This window comes from Antechinus flavipes, chromosome 6 (assembly GCF_016432865.1).
Source record: "Antechinus flavipes isolate AdamAnt ecotype Samford, QLD, Australia chromosome 6, AdamAnt_v2, whole genome shotgun sequence".
NCBI lineage: Eukaryota > Metazoa > Chordata > Mammalia > Dasyuromorphia > Dasyuridae > Antechinus > Antechinus flavipes.
Genome location: NC_067403.1, coordinates 128,235,981 through 128,258,847, shown reverse-complemented (window position 1 = coordinate 128,258,847; position 22,867 = coordinate 128,235,981). Strand labels below are relative to the sequence as shown.

General features: G+C 34.5%; 1 protein-coding gene across 5 annotated transcripts in view; it reads right to left on the bottom strand.

Annotated features, from left to right (window-relative positions):
- Positions 1–685: 685 nt before the first annotated feature.
- The window catches only part of CAMK2D (calcium/calmodulin dependent protein kinase II delta), a 422,764-nt gene continuing 400,582 nt past the window's right edge, over positions 686–22,867 (bottom strand). For 4 of the 5 annotated variants that reach the window (XM_051965936.1, XM_051965935.1, XM_051965937.1 and 1 more), the window contains 3 exons: positions 11,848–11,923; positions 8,169–8,263; positions 686–5,259 (listed from right to left, as the gene is read on the bottom strand). In XM_051965936.1, the coding sequence (XP_051821896.1) occupies positions 5,027–5,259; positions 8,169–8,263; positions 11,848–11,923 (404 nt within the window). In that variant the 3' untranslated portion in view covers positions 686–5,026. The remainder of the gene's footprint in view (positions 5,260–8,168; positions 8,264–11,847; positions 11,924–22,867) is intronic. The other variant, XM_051965934.1, reaches the window with a different exon arrangement.

The following is a 22,867-nucleotide window of genomic DNA, read 5'->3' as shown; positions in this document are numbered from 1 at the left end:
CTATTAAAAAAGGACAATGAAGATAGCATGCACTATATAGCATCACAGGAAAGAAGAAAAGCTCTGCAGAAGGGAGGCAAAGAAGAAAAACCAGAAGTGATACTCTGCTCCCTTCTCAGTCCACTCATAGAGCTCACCTGCCATCATCTGCCCCCTCCTTTTCTTTGTTTAGACTGAAAAATTCTAACTACTTTTAGGAACTAGAAGGAAGGAGAGAAGATAGAGGAAATCAAATTACAAAGAACAGGCTGTAGGATCTATATCAATACAGAATGCATTTCCCTGCTTATTTTCTAGAACTTCATAGTCATAGAAAAATAACTAATGATGTTAGAGAAAGTATGGTCCCTGCCATTCACACCCAATAGGGTACAAGGAGAGCCCAGGTTGACACAGTGATTGTGCTAAACTCTTAGAGGTCCTGGTATGATTGTGATGATTATCCAGAAGAGTAAGAAATTGAGTCATTCAAACAGGAGCTTAAATCTTCATTTTTAGCTTTTTAAAAGAATATATATATATATATATACATACATATATATATATATATACACACACACACACACACACCACACACACACACACACACATACACACACACACACATATACACACATACACATGTGAGTATATGTAATTTTTTTCTAAAAGATTTAGAACATCTAAGCCCAATCCAAAGTATAACTACTGTTAAAAAATCTAAGATTCTTTAATAAAATTCTGTACACCCTGAAAGTACTCAAAAGCTGTCTGCATTTTCTCTCTTTCATTAAATCCCTATTTTTCCCTCATGGTGCCTTTAGATTTTTTCTCACTAACTACAAATTCTTAGCCTAGAGGAAATGAGATCGAAGGGTACAGACTTGAGGAAGAAGCAACAAACAAAGCTGATTAAGCAGAAGAAGAGAAGCATTTCCTAGAAAGATCAAGTCAGTGAGTTGAGCTTTTCCAGTTTACACAGCTTGATCAAGAACTAAGATGGCTTGGAATGATACTCAGCCAGCACATTTTTGTTTCCACATTCATCACTGATTTTGTCCATATATTGTCACAATTCAAAGCCACTGACAAAAATAACATTCATTTCAATGATGACCACAATAGAAAATTGAATTTTTTGCTTTTAATTTTTCTTAAACTGAAATAGATAGATATGGCATAGTTTTTTTTTTTTTGATGAATATTTCTTTTACAAACTATCATTTCGAGAATGACAACCCTGAAGGCTTTTAGAAATTGGCATAAACAGAAAAATGATGCTTGCTGTTTGCTTGGATCATGTGGTTGTGGTGTTTTCTCTCTCTTCCCTCACCTTCCCTCCCCTTGTTTGCTGACATTGGTTTTAATTTGCATGGAACATCTCCTTCAATAGAGGGCAAACAAAACATTGAGATGGAATATCATGACAAAATGATGCATTACAAATGCATTGTTACAGATATGACCATCACAGCTTCATGCATTTGGAAACATGCATGAAGAGGAACACAGGCCCACCTGGGTGGTTACCATCCAGGTGCCTTGAAAACAGAGAATGCAGAAGTGGCATTGTTCATTTTTAGCTGAAAGGAAAAAGGGGGAAAAACAAATTATATTGTTGTTTATCAAAATCCTGTTACTTACTATGCCATAGAGGAGACTAAGGCATTTTAACTTTTACTGTAGGAGATGATATACGCAAGTGGGGGGAAAGGGGTGAAAGTGAGACTCTATATAACCTGATGTTATAAAGAAAAATTGATAATGTTAAACAGAGAAGATATTAAATGAGAAATCGGGTGTGATTATCATTCTATTCAAAAAGACCTAAATTACAGAGCAGATAGAAAATTTTTTTTCTTTTTTTAAAGAAAGGCATTTCCTCAACCAAATAAATGAGTAAGGAGACATCCCACATATGTGTAACTGATGCATTCTTTTGGTCAAAAGTTGTAAGTCCTTCCAGGAAAGTCCGAGAAAAATACCTTTCTCTGTTTACCAAGGCAACAATTTGACATGAACACAAAATCATGTTCTCAGGAGTGGAAAAAACAAGGGATTTTCAAAAACTTCATGAGAGGTCCTGTCTCACACTGAGCTAAGGCTATGTTTTCCTATAAAGATTATTCTACTATGTTAGATACACATCAGATGGTCATTTATGTAGCAATGGATCTCCCTGCAAAAATTTGAAACTTACTCACATTTCAAAAGCAAATGAGTCTAACAGAGTAAAATGACTGTCACGAATTTCATTCTAGTGAATGTTTAATTATCCTTTAGGATTTTTTTCTCTATAGACATCCACAAACTGTCTTTAATCCTATGATTATGAGGCCTAACATCACTGGGCCTCCTCTTTAATGTATGGAATTATATAAAGAAGCCATCTTGAAAAATTAACCTAGACAAAGCATCAGAAAGCCAGTAAAGAAGAATATAAAATGCCAACTTTTTGAGGTCATAGACTTTTAACTTTTTTTGCCCTGGTAATTCCTGGTTCCTAGCACAGTCCCTGGCACAAAGGACTACTGAATACAAGTTTTTTTAGGTTAATTTGAAGAGTATTCTGAAATTAATACTTTCTAAAGCCTAATTTTAAATTTTGGATGATTTCTTTTTTTTTTTTTCCCCCACTCTCTTAGTTTCACCCTATGTTCTTTTATTGGTACAGTTAGTTGAGAATTGTCTAATTATAATCCAGAACAGAAGTTTAGATTACACTGTGACCCAAGTTTACAATGAAGATGGTTCCTTCTTAGTGTCTCATGGTAACATTAAAGTAAATTTCACAAGCTAGATGCTCCTTTTAAGAACTCAGGCAAATCTGCCATGGTTTGTGGTATTTTTGAAGGGCCCTATATATTCTTTATTGGAAGTAATGCAGGGAAAAATATCTTTATAAGAGAATAAGGGTTAAAGCTGTAAGAGGTCATATTGTTCAATCCTAGTTTATGAATGAGGAAAGAGATCAAGAAAGAAGAAGTGAGTGATTTATCCAAGGTCAAGTCACAAGGGCTGATTCAAACCTTGGTCTCTGAGCTTCAAATTCAATCATCTTGCATGACCACACATTACTCATAGTGTAGCTGGTCATCAATCAACTCCAATCACACCATATCAGGAGCCATGAGAACCATAGGTACGACTTCCAGGTATGTCTCAGCAATTTTGATGAAAAAGGTGCTTCTTAAGACATTCTCTTTCCCATCTTAAATACAATCTTACCCATTTAAGAGGCTTTCTGTCTTAAACCACATAGAATCTTTTAAGCATAAATTCTTTCATAAAAATTTTATTTTTGCCTATTAGATAGTATTGTGTCTCTTTAAATTTGTAACCCTACTAAGCTCTCAAATGATTAGTAAATCCTTTATTCTAATGGGATGTTCTTTGGGAATTTATCATGGTTTGCCAGTAAGTCATTGAGATATGCTATTCGGGATAAATAATAAGATAGATAATAATAGATAAGATTATTGGCAGTGGAATGAAGAACTTCTTGCTACACTCTGCCTGCCATCTCCTCTCTGCTTAGAGGTAAATACATAATAGATTCAGGCTGATTTTGAGTGCCATCATTGGTTCTCTAAACTTTTTTAGCTGCTCTATTATATGCGTTCAATAATGAGATCATGTAATAATTATTTCATTTTAATCATCTTCTTTAATCCTTTAAAAATTATCCTTATTTCTATCTCTGCATTGGACTTTTGGGGTTTTTGCAAACTCACCATGCATTATATCCACTTATAACTTTGTTTATGCTACTTTTCAAGGCTGAAATGCTTCACTTACCTCTTTTTGTTTTCAGATTATATCTATCCTTTGAAGTTCACCTCAAGAACCATGAAACCTTCTCTGGGGACTCTCTCTTCTTTGGAAGTTTCCTGACTTACCTCACTTAGCACTTAATATCTTCTGATATTTCTTAGAAGAGGAATCTTGGCTTCTATGACTCCAAATACCCATGACAAATATTATAGTACTAGATATATCTATAGGTTAATATACCTTAGACATATTCTAGTATAAAACCTCTCTCAGTTTTAAAGGCAAGGAAAAGAGGGCTCATGGAGGATAAGTGACTTGGCTAAGATTACACAGGTAGTAACTCAGATAACCTTTTTTGAACTTCATTTCTCTGGTTCAAATTCAGCACTCTTTCTTTCTTTTCTTTTTTTTTTCCTATTCCTTCCTTCATTCCTTCCTTCATTCCTCTCTCCCTTCCTTCCTTCCTCTCTCCCTTCCTTCTCCCTCTCTCCTTCCCTTCCTTTCTTTCTTCCTTCCTTCCTTCCTTCCTTCCTTCCTTCCTTCCTTCCTTCCTTCCTTCTTTCCTTCCTTCCTTCCTTCCTTCCTTCCTTCCTTCCTTCCTTCCTTCCTTCCTTCCTTCCTTCTTTACTTCCTTCTTTCTTTCCTTCCTTCTCTTCTTCCTTCCTTCCCTCCTTCCTTCCTTCTTCCTTTTCCCCATTTATAAATTCCTATTTAGTAGTTCATTGATCAGACTTGGGATTTGGAGTAAAAGTGTGCATGGAACTGAACATGGGAAAACCTCTATTTCCTACAGTCACATCAATGCTGATTTCTAAGACTTTCTTCCAATCTAGCAGAACTCAATCCCCGAATCCCCCTTGCTCCTGGGGTTCCTTTTTTTTTTTTAAACTAGCTACAAAATGATCTCCACGTTTCCTGTGGTCATTAAAGAGACTCCCTTTTCTTTCCTTCCACACCCAAACTTTGTATGTCAGCTATGACAGCATAAGAGTGAAAAACTTGGCTAATTCTATTGTATCTTCAGTTTGTTAGGGCAGCCTCAAGGTCCTATTCTGTCCTACTACTCAGTGTTGCTATACCAAGTTTCAGTTCATAAGTGAACTGACTGAGTTTTCCAGGGAGTTGTGAGACCCTTTATGCTTCCAGGAATTAAAAATCAAAAAAACAAAAACACTTCCAGCATTATATAATATATGCCATGCTATAAACAATGGAAGATTATGGAGAGCTGACCACAGATATATTATCAAAGTAGCTGACAGCCTGGAAATATTTACTTGATGGGAACTGTTGGCGAACCCGATCGGTGAAAATGAACATTTTGCCACTTTCCATCACGACGGTGCCAGACTCGTGTCTCTTCTGACTGCATAGTCTTTGGCATCCCACTGCCATCCATATATTGTGTGAGCCTGATGTATGCTATGCAGGCAGCATCGTCACCTACCAGATGAACATGGGGGTTCAAGATGATGGTATGGACTGGCTTATTGCTTTTGGACAAAGCTACAGGAGAACAAAAGGAAAAGACCAGAACAAAGATCAATAGTCACCACAGTTTATATATCAATATATGACATCAGTACATATTTCAACCATAGGAAGTCCTTTCTGGGATTCCTGAATTTGTAAACTCAGCAATTAGTTCTTTTTGGAGGATCATTTTTTAAAAATAAAGTTTGATTTTTTGTATGCTTTTTGAATTTTTTCCTACATTATCAAATTCCAGGAAGAAAAATAAATATAACCTTTTGTCCTCACATGAAGGAGCTAAAAGATAGAGAGATGTTTTTAGTGACATATTTTTTCTTTCTCCATTAGGGACTAATGAGAAAAAAGAAGTGATAAAACAAATTATAGAAAGCAAAGTGGCTCCTGAATGCAGGTGTACAGTGATTGTCACTAGCCTATGTAGGAAATGCAGAACATGCTAAAGCGGATAGCAGGATATCCTGTGATCTTCCAGAAAGTTATCTTTCTTCTTTACTTTTTATTTATTAGTAAAATACATCTATAGGATAAGGCAGGGATATTCCATAATTTTAATGTCCTATAGTGCTTGGCTGATAACCACTTAAAGCAGTTTATTCTGATGCTTGTTAATTGACTTGGTGATCCATCCCATACTCAGTGCTTTCCATGGTTACAGCATGTTTTTGAGTCTTCAATATGCTGGTTACCATCTTCTGGACACACTCAAGCTTACCAATGTGTTTACTAAAATGTACCACCCAGATTTGAACAAAAGACTATGAACGGAGTCAGATCAGAGCAGAGTCTAGTTGGATTATAATAATTTTCCTTCTAAATACCAAGCTTCAATTAGCACAGCCTGAGATTGCATTACTTTTTTCTTGATTTCCAGGCCACACCACTAAATCATACTGGATTTGGAGCCTTCTAAAATACCCAGGACCTTTTCATTCAATTTTCACTCAAATCCATCACCCTCTCTTTAATGTGCATTTTTTTTTTAAACTGAAGTATAGCACACTATTAAATTTGATCTAATTAAAAAATCAACTCACTGTTTTGGCCTATGAAAATATTTGTTGGAAGTAGATTCTTCCATTCAACATATTAGTTACCGCCATTGGGATGATTACCCTTCTCTCCCAAATCAGTGGTTTTCCTCTGAGATTACTTCTCATTTACACTGTATATAATTCCTATTCTGTATATAGCAGTTTGCATTGTATCTCCTCAATAAGAATGGGAGATCCTTTCTATATGCACAAAAATATTTATAGCAGTTGGGGAAAGGCCAAATAAATTGTGGTATGTGATTATGATGGACTATTTTTGTTCCATAAGAAATGATGAGCAGGATACTTTCAGAAAAACCTGAAAAGTTCTCCATGAACTCAAACAAATGTATAATGTAATAGTAATATGAGATGATCAGCTGTGAATGACTTTGCTATCCTTACCAATACAATGATCCAAGACTATTCTGAAGGATTTATGATGAAAAATGCTTTCTATCCCTAGAAAAAAGAACTGATTGTGTCTGGATACAGAATGAAACATATAAACACAATTTATATCTTTTATATTTCTATATATATAAAATTATACTAACATGATAATTTTGGTCAGAACTCTATTTAAGAAATTGATGACAAAAACTTTGTTCTTTATGTCACCAAAATGCCATTGTCAAAAGCTTTGATTTCCTGTATGAAGCATTTTTAGCATCAGAGTAACACATATGACAACAAAATAATCACAGGATCATGAATTTAGCTCTAGAAGGCATTTTTAAAAATGTGACCTCCAGAGGCTGGGAGATAGGAATGAATAGAATGAGTTTCTAGAATCTAGGGCAAGACTTCTTAACCTAGAGTTTTTAGACTCCTAAGTGGATAAATTTTAGGTGTGAGTGTGGGAATGGATTCGAGGGGCCCTTGAACTTGAATGGAAAGAAAAAGCATCTTTTTAAAAAAACAATCTCTAATTAAATTTAGCTTCTTATTCAATTATTTAAAAATATCCTTCTGAGAAGGGGTCCATAGGCTTTAGCAGAATGCTAAAGTGGAGCACAACACACAAACAAATCATTCAATTTATGAGCCAATATTTATTAAGCATTTGTGGCAAGCACTGTTCTAAGTGCTGGGATGTAAAAAGAGGCAAAAGATAATTAATTCCTTCTCACAAGAGGCTTACAATCTAATGGGAAGAGAACTTTGATTTAAGTAAACTTTTCTAGAAGGTATAAGAAGATCCTAGGCAAAAGTTAATTCTTATATCTAGCATGAACTTTTTTGTTCTTTAATAATTTTCCTTTGCTCAAGAAGAAGACCCTGTCAAGGTCAATGTAAGCCTTGCTTTTGTTTGAATGTGGATTATTAGTAAATCATCTCTAGATTGTATTTCCTTTGTGCAGTTCTTCCAAAATTACTGAACTTCTTGCAAAGTTAACATGTTATCATGGTATTAATCATTACCATCTATCCTATATTGAGAATATAAATAGCATGCTTTCAAAGATTTTTTCATCACTTCAAAGATTGGAGAAAACATGTTCAATTCCTTTAGCAAGCAACTGCTCACCAAGAACTAAAAAACAAACAAATAAACAACAGTCCATACATTTATGCATATATTCATTAGGTTTCACATAATAAAAGGATGTGATGAAAGGTAACTTTAATACTGATTTAGATTTCATAATTTTGGATAGATTTCATAATATTGCACTTATTATTAAAATAGATGTTTTATAGTGAGAATTTATGTAACTATCATTAATTTCTTATTTCAATAAAGACACATTCCCATAATGCATAAAACTGCCCTAGAAGGAAAAAAAAATCCTATTTCACTTATAACCAGAAAGAGGATTTTATTTAGGAAAAAGCTGGGAAGAACCTGGAAAAGTCATGTAATTTTTTAAAAAGGAAGAAATGTACCATTTTCAAAGTAGAATCGATGAAAGTCCATTCCTTCCACTAAATTACCCAAAGCTTCAGGTTCAAAGGCAGTGAGACCTGGGTCACATATTTTTCTGTAGGAAAAAATAAAAATAGCCCGCAAAGAGCTTAATATTAGTCTGTTGTATCACATACATTCATTCTGGTTCCTCAACCAGCCAGTTCTCTAAAGTACTTCCTTAAAGCATACCATAAATACTGTGTGAATCTCTTATTCCCCCAGCCACACTCCCATATACTTCAGGGAACACATGTATAGAGGACCACAGATAGTGGGGGAACTTTGAGTGAGGTATAAGACCCTTCAGCCCAGAGGGAACCTGCCTACAATGTCTGATTCAGCTTTCCATCTTCCCTAAAGGCTCTTGGTCTTCCTGAGAAGTCAGGGGGTGGTGACAACCTGTGTTGTGATTAAAGCAGAGTGACACCAGGTGGCAAAGAAATCTTTACAAACAATAGCAAGTTGGTTATGTGGTTTTGCATGCATAGTATATAGTTAGTGCATGGGCAGCTTGCTATAGTTATATAAAGGAGTATATAAGGCTGAGGGAATTTGGAATAAATGGACTCTATGTTTGACCATCCACGTGTGTCCTGACTTTTCACTCCTCTTTTAAGACCAAGGACTCGGGCTGGTACAGAGATCCTCCAGAGAACTAGTTCGGGCACAATACAAGTGACTTCTTTATTGGAAGTAGCTCTTTGAACAATGATAGTATCTGTGGAATTATTATTATAGACTCAAAATTATATCTAAGAAAAGTCTGAAATGTCTCTATTTAATTTTGGTTAATCCAAGATTCACTATTATTAGTGACTGATACAATATAACTATCTAGAGAAAGCCTGTAGAGTCACTGAGTGGATAATGAGTTGAAGGAACAGAAGGATTTTCACTAATTTAATCAAGTGTGCTTTAGGTTCCAGAGTGGGATCTCTCTGCAAAACCTTTTTGTTCTTTCTCTTTTGGAGGCAATATTTTCTCATCTGTTAGATAAAATGTGAGTTCAAAAATGATCTATACAGGATACCAATCATAGCATAGAAGCCTGACTTTGATTTTCCGAATATTTTTTCAATAGAGAACTTATGCTTTTCCCTAGCCTGCCTGGTAGGCAAATATTTTTAAGTTCAAAGGCAAATGTATAACATGCCTTTATTAAGAACAAAATGATAAGACCTAGAAAGAACAGTATTTCTATGGTAAAAAGGGAGTTTTTATTGCTAGCAACTATTAATCGTCCTAGAAATAATAACTTCTAGTTATCCTCATCAGTGAACTATTGAATACTTAATTGTACACTGTATGAGGAAGACATTCTTCTCAGAGCTGTTAGGCCTTAATGGATCTATGTTCATTACTATATTAAAAAAAAAACATGTTGATATATACATCTGTGTGTTTTAGAAAATAATTTTTAAAAGTATATTACAAATCATTATTGGCATATCATAGTGTGCCAATACGTTTGTACATACTTAGGATAACTTTGTCGGAATCCACTAAGCTATGGATTTGTGACCTTGTCATGAGAAATTCTCCAATGTACTTATATAGAAAGCACATCTTCGAAACACAGAGCTTCCAATGATTTAAAAGAGATACATATATACAGACACACACAACACAACCATAAACAAAGCTACAGAAAGCTTTTAATTGAAAGCTTACTCCAGGTTGCAGATCTCCATGAATGACCAGAGAAACAATAGAAATGAGGTGAATTCACTGCTACATTGCATGAATAATATATTAAATATTTGTATTGCTGACTTGATCACAGACAGTGATTTTTAAAATTTTAGATCCAGAGTGTATAACTGATTTTTTTGCTTCATTTTGGATGTTTGTGGACAATTTAAAATAAAAAGGACAATTTAAAATAAAAAGGATAATAAAAGTTTGGCAGACAATTTGTCAGTCTGTCCAATGCTAGTTTTAGAGTATTGTCTGGGATAATGAGAGTTTAAAAACCTAAAAAATTCTTTTGAGAAAATTGTCTTTAACTAAATTTCCTCAATGAAGTCAAATTTCCAAAATAAATTCAAATATTCCACATAAAAGTGAACTTATTTTTAAAGTACCTCAAAACATTCAAGATGCATCCATTAGGGCAAATGCTAATCTTGTGGAGGTGATCCTATGAACAATAAGTGACCTTGAATTATATTCATGAACTTTTACAGTTTCAGCCCATAGTGATAGGCTAAGACAACTAAGAAATTGACTGTATAATGTATAACCCTTATATGAGGATTTTTTGGCTTATGTTGTACAATTATTTTTTTCAGTTGAGCTCAGCTCTGCATGATCCTATTTGAGGTTTTCTTGGCAGATACTAGAATGGCTTGCCATTTCCTTTTTCAGCTCATTTCACATGTAAGGAAACTAAGGCAAACAGGATTAAGTGATTTGTCCAGGATCATCTACCTAGTAAGTGTCTGAGACTATAACTGAACTGAAGTATTCCTGATCTAGGCTTGGTTCTCTATCCACTGTGCCACCTAACAGCTAGCTCTTTGTTGGCTTATATGTCACATTTTTTATTTGCTTTTAGGGACTGTTAAATAAAAAAAGTCTATAGTATCTTTTTTTTTTTTTTAAGTTGTCACTTGAGATCCACAGGGGATTACTATATCATAAATTTAAAATGTCCAATTCTTACTTCTTCTTAGACCTTTATAGCTCCCTTGGTTCAACAAATCCTCTACAAAGAAATAATGCTGTTGAAATGGGAAGACTGTGGATCCTTGTTTTCATAGTAAATGTTTAAAGGGTATGATGATCTCTAATAATTAAGAGGGGGGATTCTTTCCTCTTTTCTCCCTTCCTCTACTCCTGTCTTTCCTGTCCTCTCCTTCCTTCTACATCCCCTATGCTCCTAATTTCTCCTTTTTTCTTATGTCTTCTCCTCCTATCTCTCGTCCTCTCCTCTCCTCTTCTCTTGTCTTATCTAGGTCTGTCCTCTCACACCTACTCCTTTCCTTTTTTGACTTCCCTTTTTCTCTTCTTCTGTTTCTCTTATCCTGTCCTGTCCTTCTGTCTCTCCTTTTCTGTTCCGTCCTCTCCTATCTCCTCTTTCCATTTTCTCCTCACTTTTCTTCTTTTTTCCTCATTTCCTCTCTTACTTTTGTTTGTTTGCTGTTCTTTTACTTCAAAGTCAGCCTTCCAAATATGTGTTGCTAGGTCCTATTCCAAAAAGATTGCTTTGACATCCCAGAGTCTTGGGTCTGAATCACATCTTTGACTCATACTAGCCATGGGTCTCTGAGGAAGTTATTTAAACCTTTTTGTACCCCAACTTTTCAAGAGAGTAAATTGCCAAACAGTCATGTGTTTTCATTGGTCAAAGGAATTTACCCATTAAGAGTTCCATATGCCAAACAGAATCCAGGGTGTCCTAAAAATGATTCCTTTAATTAAGGAAATTTAGTCAAAGCACTAGCCTTTGGCTTGAGGAAAGATGTTCTATTTCTAACATAAAAATGAAACATATTAGAATTATGTGTGTGTGTGTGTGTGTGTGTATTAGAATAAAGACTTAAATGAGAATTTTATAGCCAAGCTATATAGCCAAGCCAAGACCTCTTGCTTAAACATTCATAATTAAGAATGGAACAAATGCTATGTATTCATGAAAGAAAAATAAATACTCACGTGTAAGCTTCAAAGTCTCCATTGTTTATAGCTTCAATAAGTTGCTCAGTGACTTTGATAATCTCTTGCTTACGAGCTAAAAGGATAAGTATAGATCCAAATGAGAAGAAAAGACTACAGGCAATACAAAATCTTATAGCAGTATCATGGAGGACTTCTGGCACTAGGGATACCTACTCCCATTTAGTAGCCATCCCACAGCCTTCAATTGGAACTGTGACACTCCTTTCCCATCAGCAGAAAACACTAGATAAAATGTGTGTTATAAGGAAAAAAACAGAGAATTTCAAAGTTCAAAAATACACACTTTACCTTTGTTTTCTCTTTGAAAGGCTATGCAAAGAAATTGCTCAATCATTAAATTTCTTTTTTTTTTTTTTTTTTTTTTTTTTTTAAGAAAGAAAACACAGGGGAGCAGGGATATTGTGCTATTAAGTCACACATGTTCATGAACAACTCTGAGCTTAATTGTATATATTTACAACAAGTAAGAAAGAAAGAGAGAAAAAGAGAGAGAGAGAGAGAGAGAGAGAGAGAGAGAGAGAGAGAGAGAGAGATTTACAGTTTAAACACTCTTTCAAGTGTCTTTTATATTTAAATATAGTTATCCCTTTCACATCATGGAGGGTTAGAGGCATAACACTCCTGTGATTTGAAAAATTTGCTAAAATTTTTTGGCTCTCCCTTCATACCAGAGAAGAAGTCTGATTTTTTTTTTTCTCATGGGGTATTTACAGTAATCTTATTGCAAAATTCTGCATTTCCAAGTTTCTAAACTTTTTTGCTATGTCATCTATTGATTTTTGTGTGTCATCTGTGGTTTCCACTACAACTCTCAAAAAATTTCCATTTAATTTAATTTCTTATGCCAACCTGCAATATATTGAAACTATGATAGAGAAAGTTACAAAGTAGAAGGTATAACTATAATTTCTATACCAGTAATACAATATGATTAGGGCAACATGTATAACTGTTATTGTTAGAAACTATGTCATATAATTGTGTTTTAAAACCAAGTACCTGTGACTTTCTACGTAGACCTCTGTTTGATATAGAGAACTCCTAAAAAGGAAGGACTCTCTTCCAAAACAGAACAGAGCCTTCTCTGCAACTCATTAATTGTAGAATGTTGCTTGGATGTTTAAGTGATTCGCTCATAGATACAGTCACCATAGGTCAGAGATGGCACTCAGGTTATCCTAGTTATGATAACAGTGTCAGATACCAGATCCACTATACCACAATGCTTCAGTTCTTCTTACTACAACAAAATAATTTATTAATTTATTTTAATATTAATATCGACACAACACAAAACCAATTCTTTTTGGCAAATCCTTCCTAGATAATAAGAAGTGTCCCTAGTGTCCCTAGGAAACTTTCTAAAATTATGTTACAGATAAGATGCTGATCTGCATCTTAGAGAAACTTTCCTCATTGGAAATTCTCTATACCAATGGAATCCCAGGTTTCATAAAAAAAAAAGTCCAGAAAAAAAGATATCTAAGTTTACAATTAAGGACAACAGCTATCTGATATTGCTTTTTGTAAAAACAAAGATACATATTCCTGAAGCCATATTGTATTATTAGTGGAGAAATTACTCCCCCTTTTCTGAATTTCTATGGTGCATGTTATTTTTCAAATATAACCAAACACCACTCTTTCAAAATAGGTACTCTTTTGTTAGCTAGTACCTAGCTAACATTCACATAGTTTTTTTAAAGTTTGTAAAAACTTTATGGAGGCAGCTTAGGTGGCTTGGAAGATATAGGGCCGGGCCTGGAGTCAGGAGGACCTAAGTTTAAATCCATCTTCAGAGATTTATCAGCATTTAACTTTTCTTTTCTTTAGTTCACTGAAGAAATGCAAACAGTATCTTTGTCCAAAAAAACACCCATGGATAATATTAGCTTGTGATGGTCCATGAAATGTCAGATGTGGCTGACAACACAAAGGACTTTACAATGCTATTTGATTTTTCCCTCCTTCCTTCTTTCAAATTGGGGCAACTAGGGAGTATAGTCAAGAGAGCACTAGCCCTGGAGTTAAGAGGACCTGAGTTCAAATCTAGTCTCAGACACTTAATATATGACCCTGGGTAGGTTACTTAATTCCAATTGCTGCCCCCCCCCCCCACTACCAAAAAAAAAAAAAAGGCATTTGAGGAAATCAAGACAGATAGAGTTTCAATGTTTTGCTCATAGTTACAGAGGATATAAATATTTGAGGCAAGATTTGAAGTCAGGTCTCCCTGATTGTCTAGCTACCTAGTTGATTTTTTTTTTCTGATTTTACTGATTTCTCCCCATCATTATTATTTCCTAGCATTTTCTCACAATAAATTTCTCTTTCATTCCATATTTGTAGCTACCATCTCCATTCTGGAAAGATTGCTATTATTCCTTGTTATTAATCTTCTAAAGTTAAAACTGGCCAAATCATTCTTCAGAATTCACTGCCTCATGGCATCTTATATTAAATTTGACTTGCCAATTGTCTTTTATATTTACTGAATTGTCTTTTACATTTGTTGAATTTCAGAAGTCTTTATGTCTGATTTCTTTAATTATAAAAAGTACTTGAAGGAAATAATTGTGTCAGAAAACTTTTTGGTAGCTTTAACACAATTTTAGCACAATTCTTAGACATAGCAGGCACTCAATATATGCACCTAACACAGTTCTTAAAACAGTAGGCACTTATTGACTTATCAAGTCAATAAGCATTTATTAAGTACCTACCACATGCAGGGGACTTTACTAAACAAAAGGGATATAAAGTGAAATAAAACAGTCCCTGTTCTCAAGGGATTCACAGTCTAAAGGAGGAGACAACATGAAAACAAGCAGGAAAAATAAATCATATAAGAGATGTTTAAGTCAAGCAAACTGATTCATCCTCATTTTCATGGAATTTTTTAACTTACTGTTTTACCATATAATATTTCTTCCCTATTCCTAAAATGTATATGTCCCATACATTTTAAAATTAAAACAAATTTGTTTAACTTTATGTGAGATACCTTGAGGTGGATATAAAATTAGGACTAGGAAATATTAAGCCATATGATGGAGAGCATATTACTTCTATTTCTATGTCTTAGCACTTAATGGTGAGGCAACAGTCTGGTGAAGAAAAGCTGAGAATGTAATCAGAGAATCTATCGGACATGTATTCATGTTACAGAAGACAAATCATACTTGTACTTCAGTTTCCTCATCTTTAAAATAAAGAGGTTGACTAGATGGCCTTTGTAATCCTTTCCAGCTTTAAATTTGGGGTACAATCAGGTTGTATTCATTTTAGGGAAAAATGGATTTTTGCCTTTATTAAGTAAATAAATAATCCAAATAAAAAATTATTATTCTTTCTTTAACTGCAGTTCCTGTAGGAGATAAATGCTCTCTCAACCCAATTTAGCTGAGATCATTTGATTTTACAACAAATCCCACTAACTGATATTTGGATGCTAATTAGCAAAAATGCAAGTTGCCATGAATTACTACTACTAATATCAAGTTTAATAGGAATTATCTTGAATTTAGGGGAAATGGAACATTATACCTAAAATCATCACACACATTAAAATCTTGATTTAGCTTGATAATATATATCTGTTCTATAATATGTTCCATGTCCTATAATAAATGCTACAATAATAAAGTTTTTGTTAAGTGGATTTAGGATTTCCTATCTTCATATCTTCATTCATTCATATTTCTGCCAGTTCAGTGGTGAATATAAATATTAAATAAAATATTAAAAAATGATGTTAAAAAATACTGCCAAAAGTACTCAAGTGGCAGCAGGAAAATGACAGGGATACTGCCAATGGCATGGTGGCTAAAGCTTAATTCCATTTGCCAACAAGTGATTCATCTGTCTGTGGCTTCAGCAGCATGAACATTTGGTGAGAGCCCAGAACAGCTGACCTGGCTCCAAAAGGACACTAATAAGGAAGATCTCCAAAAAAGGAGAGTGAGAACATTGTAATTTGATAAACAGTAAAATCTCAACAGTAAAATAGCTTATATTTACACAGTATTTGAATGTTTATATGGTGCTTTACCTATATTATCTCATTTGATCTTATAAAGATAAAGCCCCATGAGACATTATAGAGTGAATATTATTATATTCTTTTTATAATTGAGGAGCCAGAAAATGATAAAGCTAGAATTTGAATCTAGGGCTTCTATATTGAAACATCCAACCTTCCTTAAATCTCTTGTTTAAAGGGGCAGCCAAAGACAACACAGTATTTCAAATAAGCAGTTACCCAACTCTTAAAAAGAAATGAAGAGAGATATAGAGCATATTTACAGTAAAGGTTTAGTTTGTGAAAAATCCAGGATCCCTTTCTTACAGTAAAAGGACTTTTGAAACTTTTGAAACCTTCCTCCCTTCCCCTCCCCCTTCCCCCCAAAAGTATCAAATTGTGAGAAACTGGAATTCTTAATGAATTTTTCTATTTTGGCAGATGAAAATTTTCTATATTTAAACCTCAGTACAGTGTACAACTAAAGGAGAATGTCCCTTGATCTTTTCAATAATGGATAATGGGTTAATCACCTAATAATCAAAGAGTACATTGGAGTAGAACACTCAGTGAAAATGACCAGAGTCTAAACTTCCTTTCTAGCACAGACACAGTGCTATCTTATTTACAGATGATAATATGGTTGTAGTAACTGCAGTTCAGTAACCTAACAACTTCATCCAGTTAGAACAAGGCAGAAATCCTCGAAAAGACATCTTAATATCCAAAAGAATATAAATATAAAAGCCAGGGGGCAGCTTGGTGGACAGTGGATAGAGCACCGGGCCTAAAGTCAGGAGAACCTGGGTTCAAATCTGGCCTCAGACACTTAACACTTCCTAGCAGTATGACCCTGGGCAAATCACTTAACTCCAGTCGTCTCAACAAAAATAAATAAATAAAAGCCATGAATTACCTTCTGGACCTCATCTAGAGATTATATGAATAAATGAGATAATATATGTGAAGCACTTTGCAATAGGTAAATATTAGCTATTTTTATAATTAATGATATTAATCACAATATCATTATTAATCATGAGAATAAAAATGACATCTTTTTATCTGCATATACATATATATGTATAGTATATGAAGATAAAATATTATTATCATTTTTATTGCTTTTATTAATCCAGAATTGCATGCTACAGATATAGCATGAACATGTATTCATTACAAAAATGGCATCAAAACCATTAAAAATGAAATAGAATAAGAACATAAATTGGAACAATAACATCACAATTGTTTGGAAACATTCAAAGTATTAATAAAAATGTTATACTTAGTATCTTAATAAACTAGAGAAAAGGATAATATCTTTTAAAAATATATCTAAAATGCTTAGTTATCTGATGTTGACAGCAGGGGTTTTCCCTTCTTTTTTTTTTTTTTTTTGGTTTGAATCTGTGATTTAAACTGGTATGGGAAACTCCTAGTTTGGAAACTCTCTTTTACTAATGCAATCCTCATATAATTTTTATAAAGTTTTAGAACTCCCTGGGGATATTGAGTGATTCAAATGTCTTGTCAGTGAGAGAGTCTGAATTTGGACTCGTTTTCCTTTTGTACCAGCAAATTAGAAGAATCAAATAAATAATAATGTGTTCAGCACTGTGCTAAATGCTTTACAATTATTGACTCATTTTATCATCACAACTCTGGAAGGTAGGTACTATTATTATCCCCAAATTACAAATGAGGAAACTGAGGCAAATGCTAGTTAAATGACTCACATAGAGTCTGAGGCTGGATTTGAATTCAGGTCTTCCTAAGTCCAAGTCCATTTAGTTAACACCAGTAGACCAGTAGAGGATGTGCCTTTCCTCCTTGAAAAATACATTTAGTATTTTCTAATGTGCTGCATGGGAAGGAACAGAGTTGTGCCTTCATCTTCCCTCCTTAAGATTTAGTGAGGGGTGTAGCAATAATTAGCACTTTTTATTTAATCTTTTGCTCAATAAATCACAAATTTTACTATGGGGTCATATCATAACTCAGGAAGTAGTTTTACTGAGACATGGTGACATGTAAAGAACATGTGGTGACATGTAAAGAACATGTTCAAAACTCTCACTAATCCCAGATAGACCTAAAATATGAACCTGAATCTTTGACTTTTCAATTCTCTTTACTTTAATCAAGTGAGAAACGCCAGGTGTAAGTTGTTCCAAGAGTTAGCTCTTTCTCTCTCTTTTTTTTAGTTTTATTGGTTTTTCTATTTTTCATTTATCTTGCTGAGGCAATTGGGGTTAAGTGACTTGCCTAGGGTCACATAGCCAGGAAGTGTTAAATGTCCAAGGTCAGATTTGAACCTCCTGACTTCAGGGATGATGCTCTATCCACTGCGTCACTTATATGCCTTGAGCTAGCTCTTTTTAGAACTATAGGAACTAGAATTTATTTTCTCCTCTGGAGAGAAGACTTGAGGCACAGTGAACAGGAGGAGAGAGTCACTGTCAAGAACTAAAAGAATTTTGTCTCTTGGGATTAAAGTCTCTGGCTGGTACAAAGCCCTGGCTTTAGATCTGAAGGCCAACATCCATTCCTATCTGGTCTCCTCCCTAGCAAAATGATGGCACACAAATCTCTTGGTTCTTCAGAGTCTTCATCTCTGCTAACGTAAAATGATGAATAAGGCTGGAAAATGTTTCCAGTTGTTTTCAACTCTCTCCCATCATTACATTCAGAATCAAGTTTCTCTAGAATCCTGATATTGCAACAATTCTAATATTTTTAAATTCTAGTGAATCTGTACTATTTCTCACTTGAATGGATTCATGTAAACTATTTTAAAATATTTTTTGTCTTTCTTTGTAAACCCAGAGCTGAGCGTGGGTACTGAGTACAGAGTATAGAAGGTTAAATAATTATTGACCAATGTAGACTATTGACTAATAAAACTGGTGAGTTGTTACTCACACATCAAGACATAACAAAGCTTTAGTTTAGAAGCAGATAAATGACTTAGTGAATAGGATACAGAGTTTAAATGTTGCCTCAGAAATTTAATGACTCAGTAAGTCACTTAACCTCTCTCTGCCTCAGTTTCCTCATTTCTAAAATCAGGGGAGGGATAACAATAATACCTATTTTACACTTTTGTTTTGAGGATCACATGAAATAATATATGTTAAGAGCTTTGTAAACCTTAAAGTGCTAATTTATTAAGATTCACCATCTAATGATTAAGAATCAAAAAACATGGAAACTATTTTCTAATTCCTCTATAGCCACAAACAAAAGCTTCTTTCTCTGGCTTCAATAGTGACAATGAAGGAATGAACATTTAACTATTTCCTATGTGCCAAGCAGTATGCTAAGTTCTGGAGATACTAAGAGAAAAATATTTTTTAAAGAACTCACATTCCAATATATAGATAATACAAATTGGAAAATTCAGCCACAAGAAGATGGAAAAGTTTAGTGGTTATTAGGATGCAGAGAAAGGAAAGGAGAAAGGAAGGAAAGTCAGGAAAGAGAGAGGGAGGAAAGTAAGGAAGGAGAGTGGAAAGAAAAGAGCATATATTAGTTACTATATGCAAAGCACTATGGTAAATTTGTTTAAATCACTTGTTCAGTCATGTCTGACTCTTCATCACCCCTTTTGGGGTTTTCTTGGCAAAGACCACAGAGTGGTTTGTCATTTTCTTCTCCAGCTCATGGAACAGTGAAATAACATTTTTAATATTTAAATATAAGGAACTATACTCCTCTCCCCTTTTTCATTTGGGAAAATTGAGTTTAAAAAGAAAACTTTAAATCTTGAGGCTCCTACTCCCCTTCACATACCATTGTAGCACAATGAAGGATAGAAAAGAAAAACAATCTCCTCTCTGACTTCATCCCTGGGCAAAAACTACCTTGGGAATAGAATTATTGTCAAGGACAATCTTGTATCCTGAAGTTATGCCCTCATTATAATCCCTATCTATCCAAGAATAGTCCTACTCCCCTGTCTGACTGGGCCTTAGCCACAATCTCCAAGTTGTAAATACCAAGTTAACTCCTCTCTCCCTGACCTCTCTTTGAAGTAAAGACAACAACAGCTACAAGACTGATTGCGCTCTTGCTTCTGTATTTTGCTTGCTAAAAAGCTTATATACACTCTGTGCCTCAGTTGCTTTGGACTGAATGTTTTGGAAGTTTATTCCCATTTTTTTTTTTTAATTTTTTATTTAATAATTACATTATATTGACACTCGTTTCTGTTCCGATTTTTTTTTCCCCTCCCTCCCTCCACCCCCTCCCCTAGATGGCAAGCAGTCCTTTATATGTTGGATATGTTGCAGTATATCCTAGATACAATATATGTTTGCAGAACCGAACAGTTCTCTTGTTGCGTAGGGAGAATTGGATTCAGAAGGTATAAATAATCCGGGAAGAAAAACAAAAATGCAGATAGTTTACATTCGTTTCCCAGTGTTCTTTCTTTGGGTGTAGCTGCTTTTGTCCATCATTTATCAATTGAAACTCAGGTCTCTTTGTCAAAGAAATCCACTTCCATCAAAATATGTCCTCATACAATATCGTTGTCGAAGTGTATAATGATCTCCTGGTTCTGCTCATTTCACTTAGCATCAGTTCATGTAAGTCTCTCCAGTCCTCTCTGTATTCATCCTGCTGGTCATTTCTTACAGAACAATAATATTCCATAACATTCATATACCACAATTTACCCAGCCATTCTCCAATTGATGGGCATCCATTCATTTTCCAGTTTCTAGCCACTACAAACAGGGCTGCTACAAACATTTTGGCACATACAGGTCCCTTTCCCTTCTTTAGTATTTCTTTGGGATATAAGCCCAATAGAAACACTGCTGGATCAAAGGGTATGCACAATTTGATAATTTTTTGGGCATAATTCCAGATTGCTCTCCAGAATGGTTGGATTCGTTCACAACTCCACCAATATTCCCATTTTGGTCAGCTAGCTTAAACTTTCCACATTAAAGGTTAAAAACAATTTCTTTTCACCTTGGTTTCTCTGGTATTACTGGTGACTTTATACAAGTCATTTTACCTCACCCCTTTCCTGGCCCTTAATTTCATCTGTAAAATGAGGGGGTTGAATTCAGCCCTAAACTTAAATCTATTTCAATGACCCATTAGATCCAACCATACTAGAAATTGGTCTGTAGCACTGAAATCAGCCTGAAACAACTTGTAAGATTTATATATGCAAAGCCATAGCTTATTAGGTCAAGTGAGGGAGATTTCAAAGCAGAAATTTACCTAGTGTTTCCATGATTTTTTTTTTTTTTTTAGCAGTCAGCAGTTTGCTGGGGGCAGGGGCTTCATAAGTGATTGGTGATTTAAATGCTCTTTAAAACTTGGCCAGAGAAAGAATTCTTTCAAACTGGAGGTTTTTATATGAGTCATGAGAGCACGCGAGGTGGTTTGGTGATCTATAGCAATGAAACCAAAAACCAATTTAGAATCGATAGATGTGGCTTTCCACATCAGTGAAAATTTATAGAGATAGGAGATGAAATTGAGTGTGAGTAGATAGAGATAGGAGTGAAATTGAGTGAATAGGCTAGTAGGACAGGATTGTAAAACACACAGATATGAGTAATATGGAAGAAGCCTGGGTAGTTAAGGAAGAGCCAGGTTGTGGAAAAATAAAGGAATCGGGTCCTTGAACTATAAAGTCAGTGTTCTTTCTCCTGTGCCATGTTGTAAACCTATGGAATCTTAGTAACTGGAGGCTGAAAAAAATGAACAAATGATGGCTACCCATCTGCCGACTATGCCTGTCTAAACTCAGCTAGGCTGATACTCAATTAAACAGACACATCATTTCTCTTAGGACTTCTACTCAGAATTTTTCATCTAAGAAGGAACTATCTGGCCTGGAGCCCTGTCAGCTTTTAAAAACCTTATATCACTTCCAAGCCATGTTGAAGAATTAGTTAAGACTAATTCTTAACTTAAGATTGATGCAGTGGACAGAATGTTGGATTTTTCTAGCTGTGAAACCTTGATTAGGTCATGGAATCTATTTCCTTAGTTTTGTCATCTGTAAAATGGGGATTATAATAGTATGGTGGGGAGAATCAAATTAGATATTTATAAAGCACTTTGCAAGCTTTTAAGTGCTATATAAATGCTAGCTATTATTAATAACAATTAGAAGCTTTGATTTCTTGAATGAGACAGATACATAGCTTTTCACATTTCACTAATATGGTAAATGCATTTGAAAAAAAATCAACATTTTCTTTTTAATAAAAATAATTATGCTTCATCATTTACAAAGTGCATTCTTGTCAGTGAGTCTATAAACAGTTAATAAATGCCTACTGTGTCTCTTTCTTTCCCTTCCTTCCCTCAACTTGAAACCTTGAGTTTTTCAGGGAAATGGATAACTCCAAAACTTCTGACAGGGATGTCTGTATATGTATGTTTGTTTGTTTGTGTGTGTGTGTATGTATTAGAATATTATTTTAAATTACCTTACTTCACTTTAGATTAATGCTTTTAGTAATCTCTTGACCCTTGGCCCAGCTATAATCAAATTAGTCTTATCTTGCTTCACATCAATTCTACTATTGACTCAGTACTCATACTGGGCTTGTGTTACCAAATTGCTGCCATGCCTGAGATGAATGTAATTCTATTATATATTTTGTTTTCTTCATTTCATTCCTTCTTGCCTTATGCTAAAGCCAATGTGCAATTGGGCAAGATTTATTTACAAGAGAAAAATAACAAATTTATTGATAATACAATAACCAAATTATTTTCAAGTTACATGATTAGTACAAAGTTGATCAGCCCCAAATTTGTTGACCTATCAATCTTAACTTCCTTACTTCCAAGGAAATAGTTCTCATATCACATATCCTGTTAAACCTGGAAGATAGCCTATTCAATGACATTTCCTCTGCCAATCTCCTTTTAGAAAGCCTCTCTTTCCTATCTAAGCTCTACAGATTTCAGTTCCCTTGAATTTACCTTTTGTTG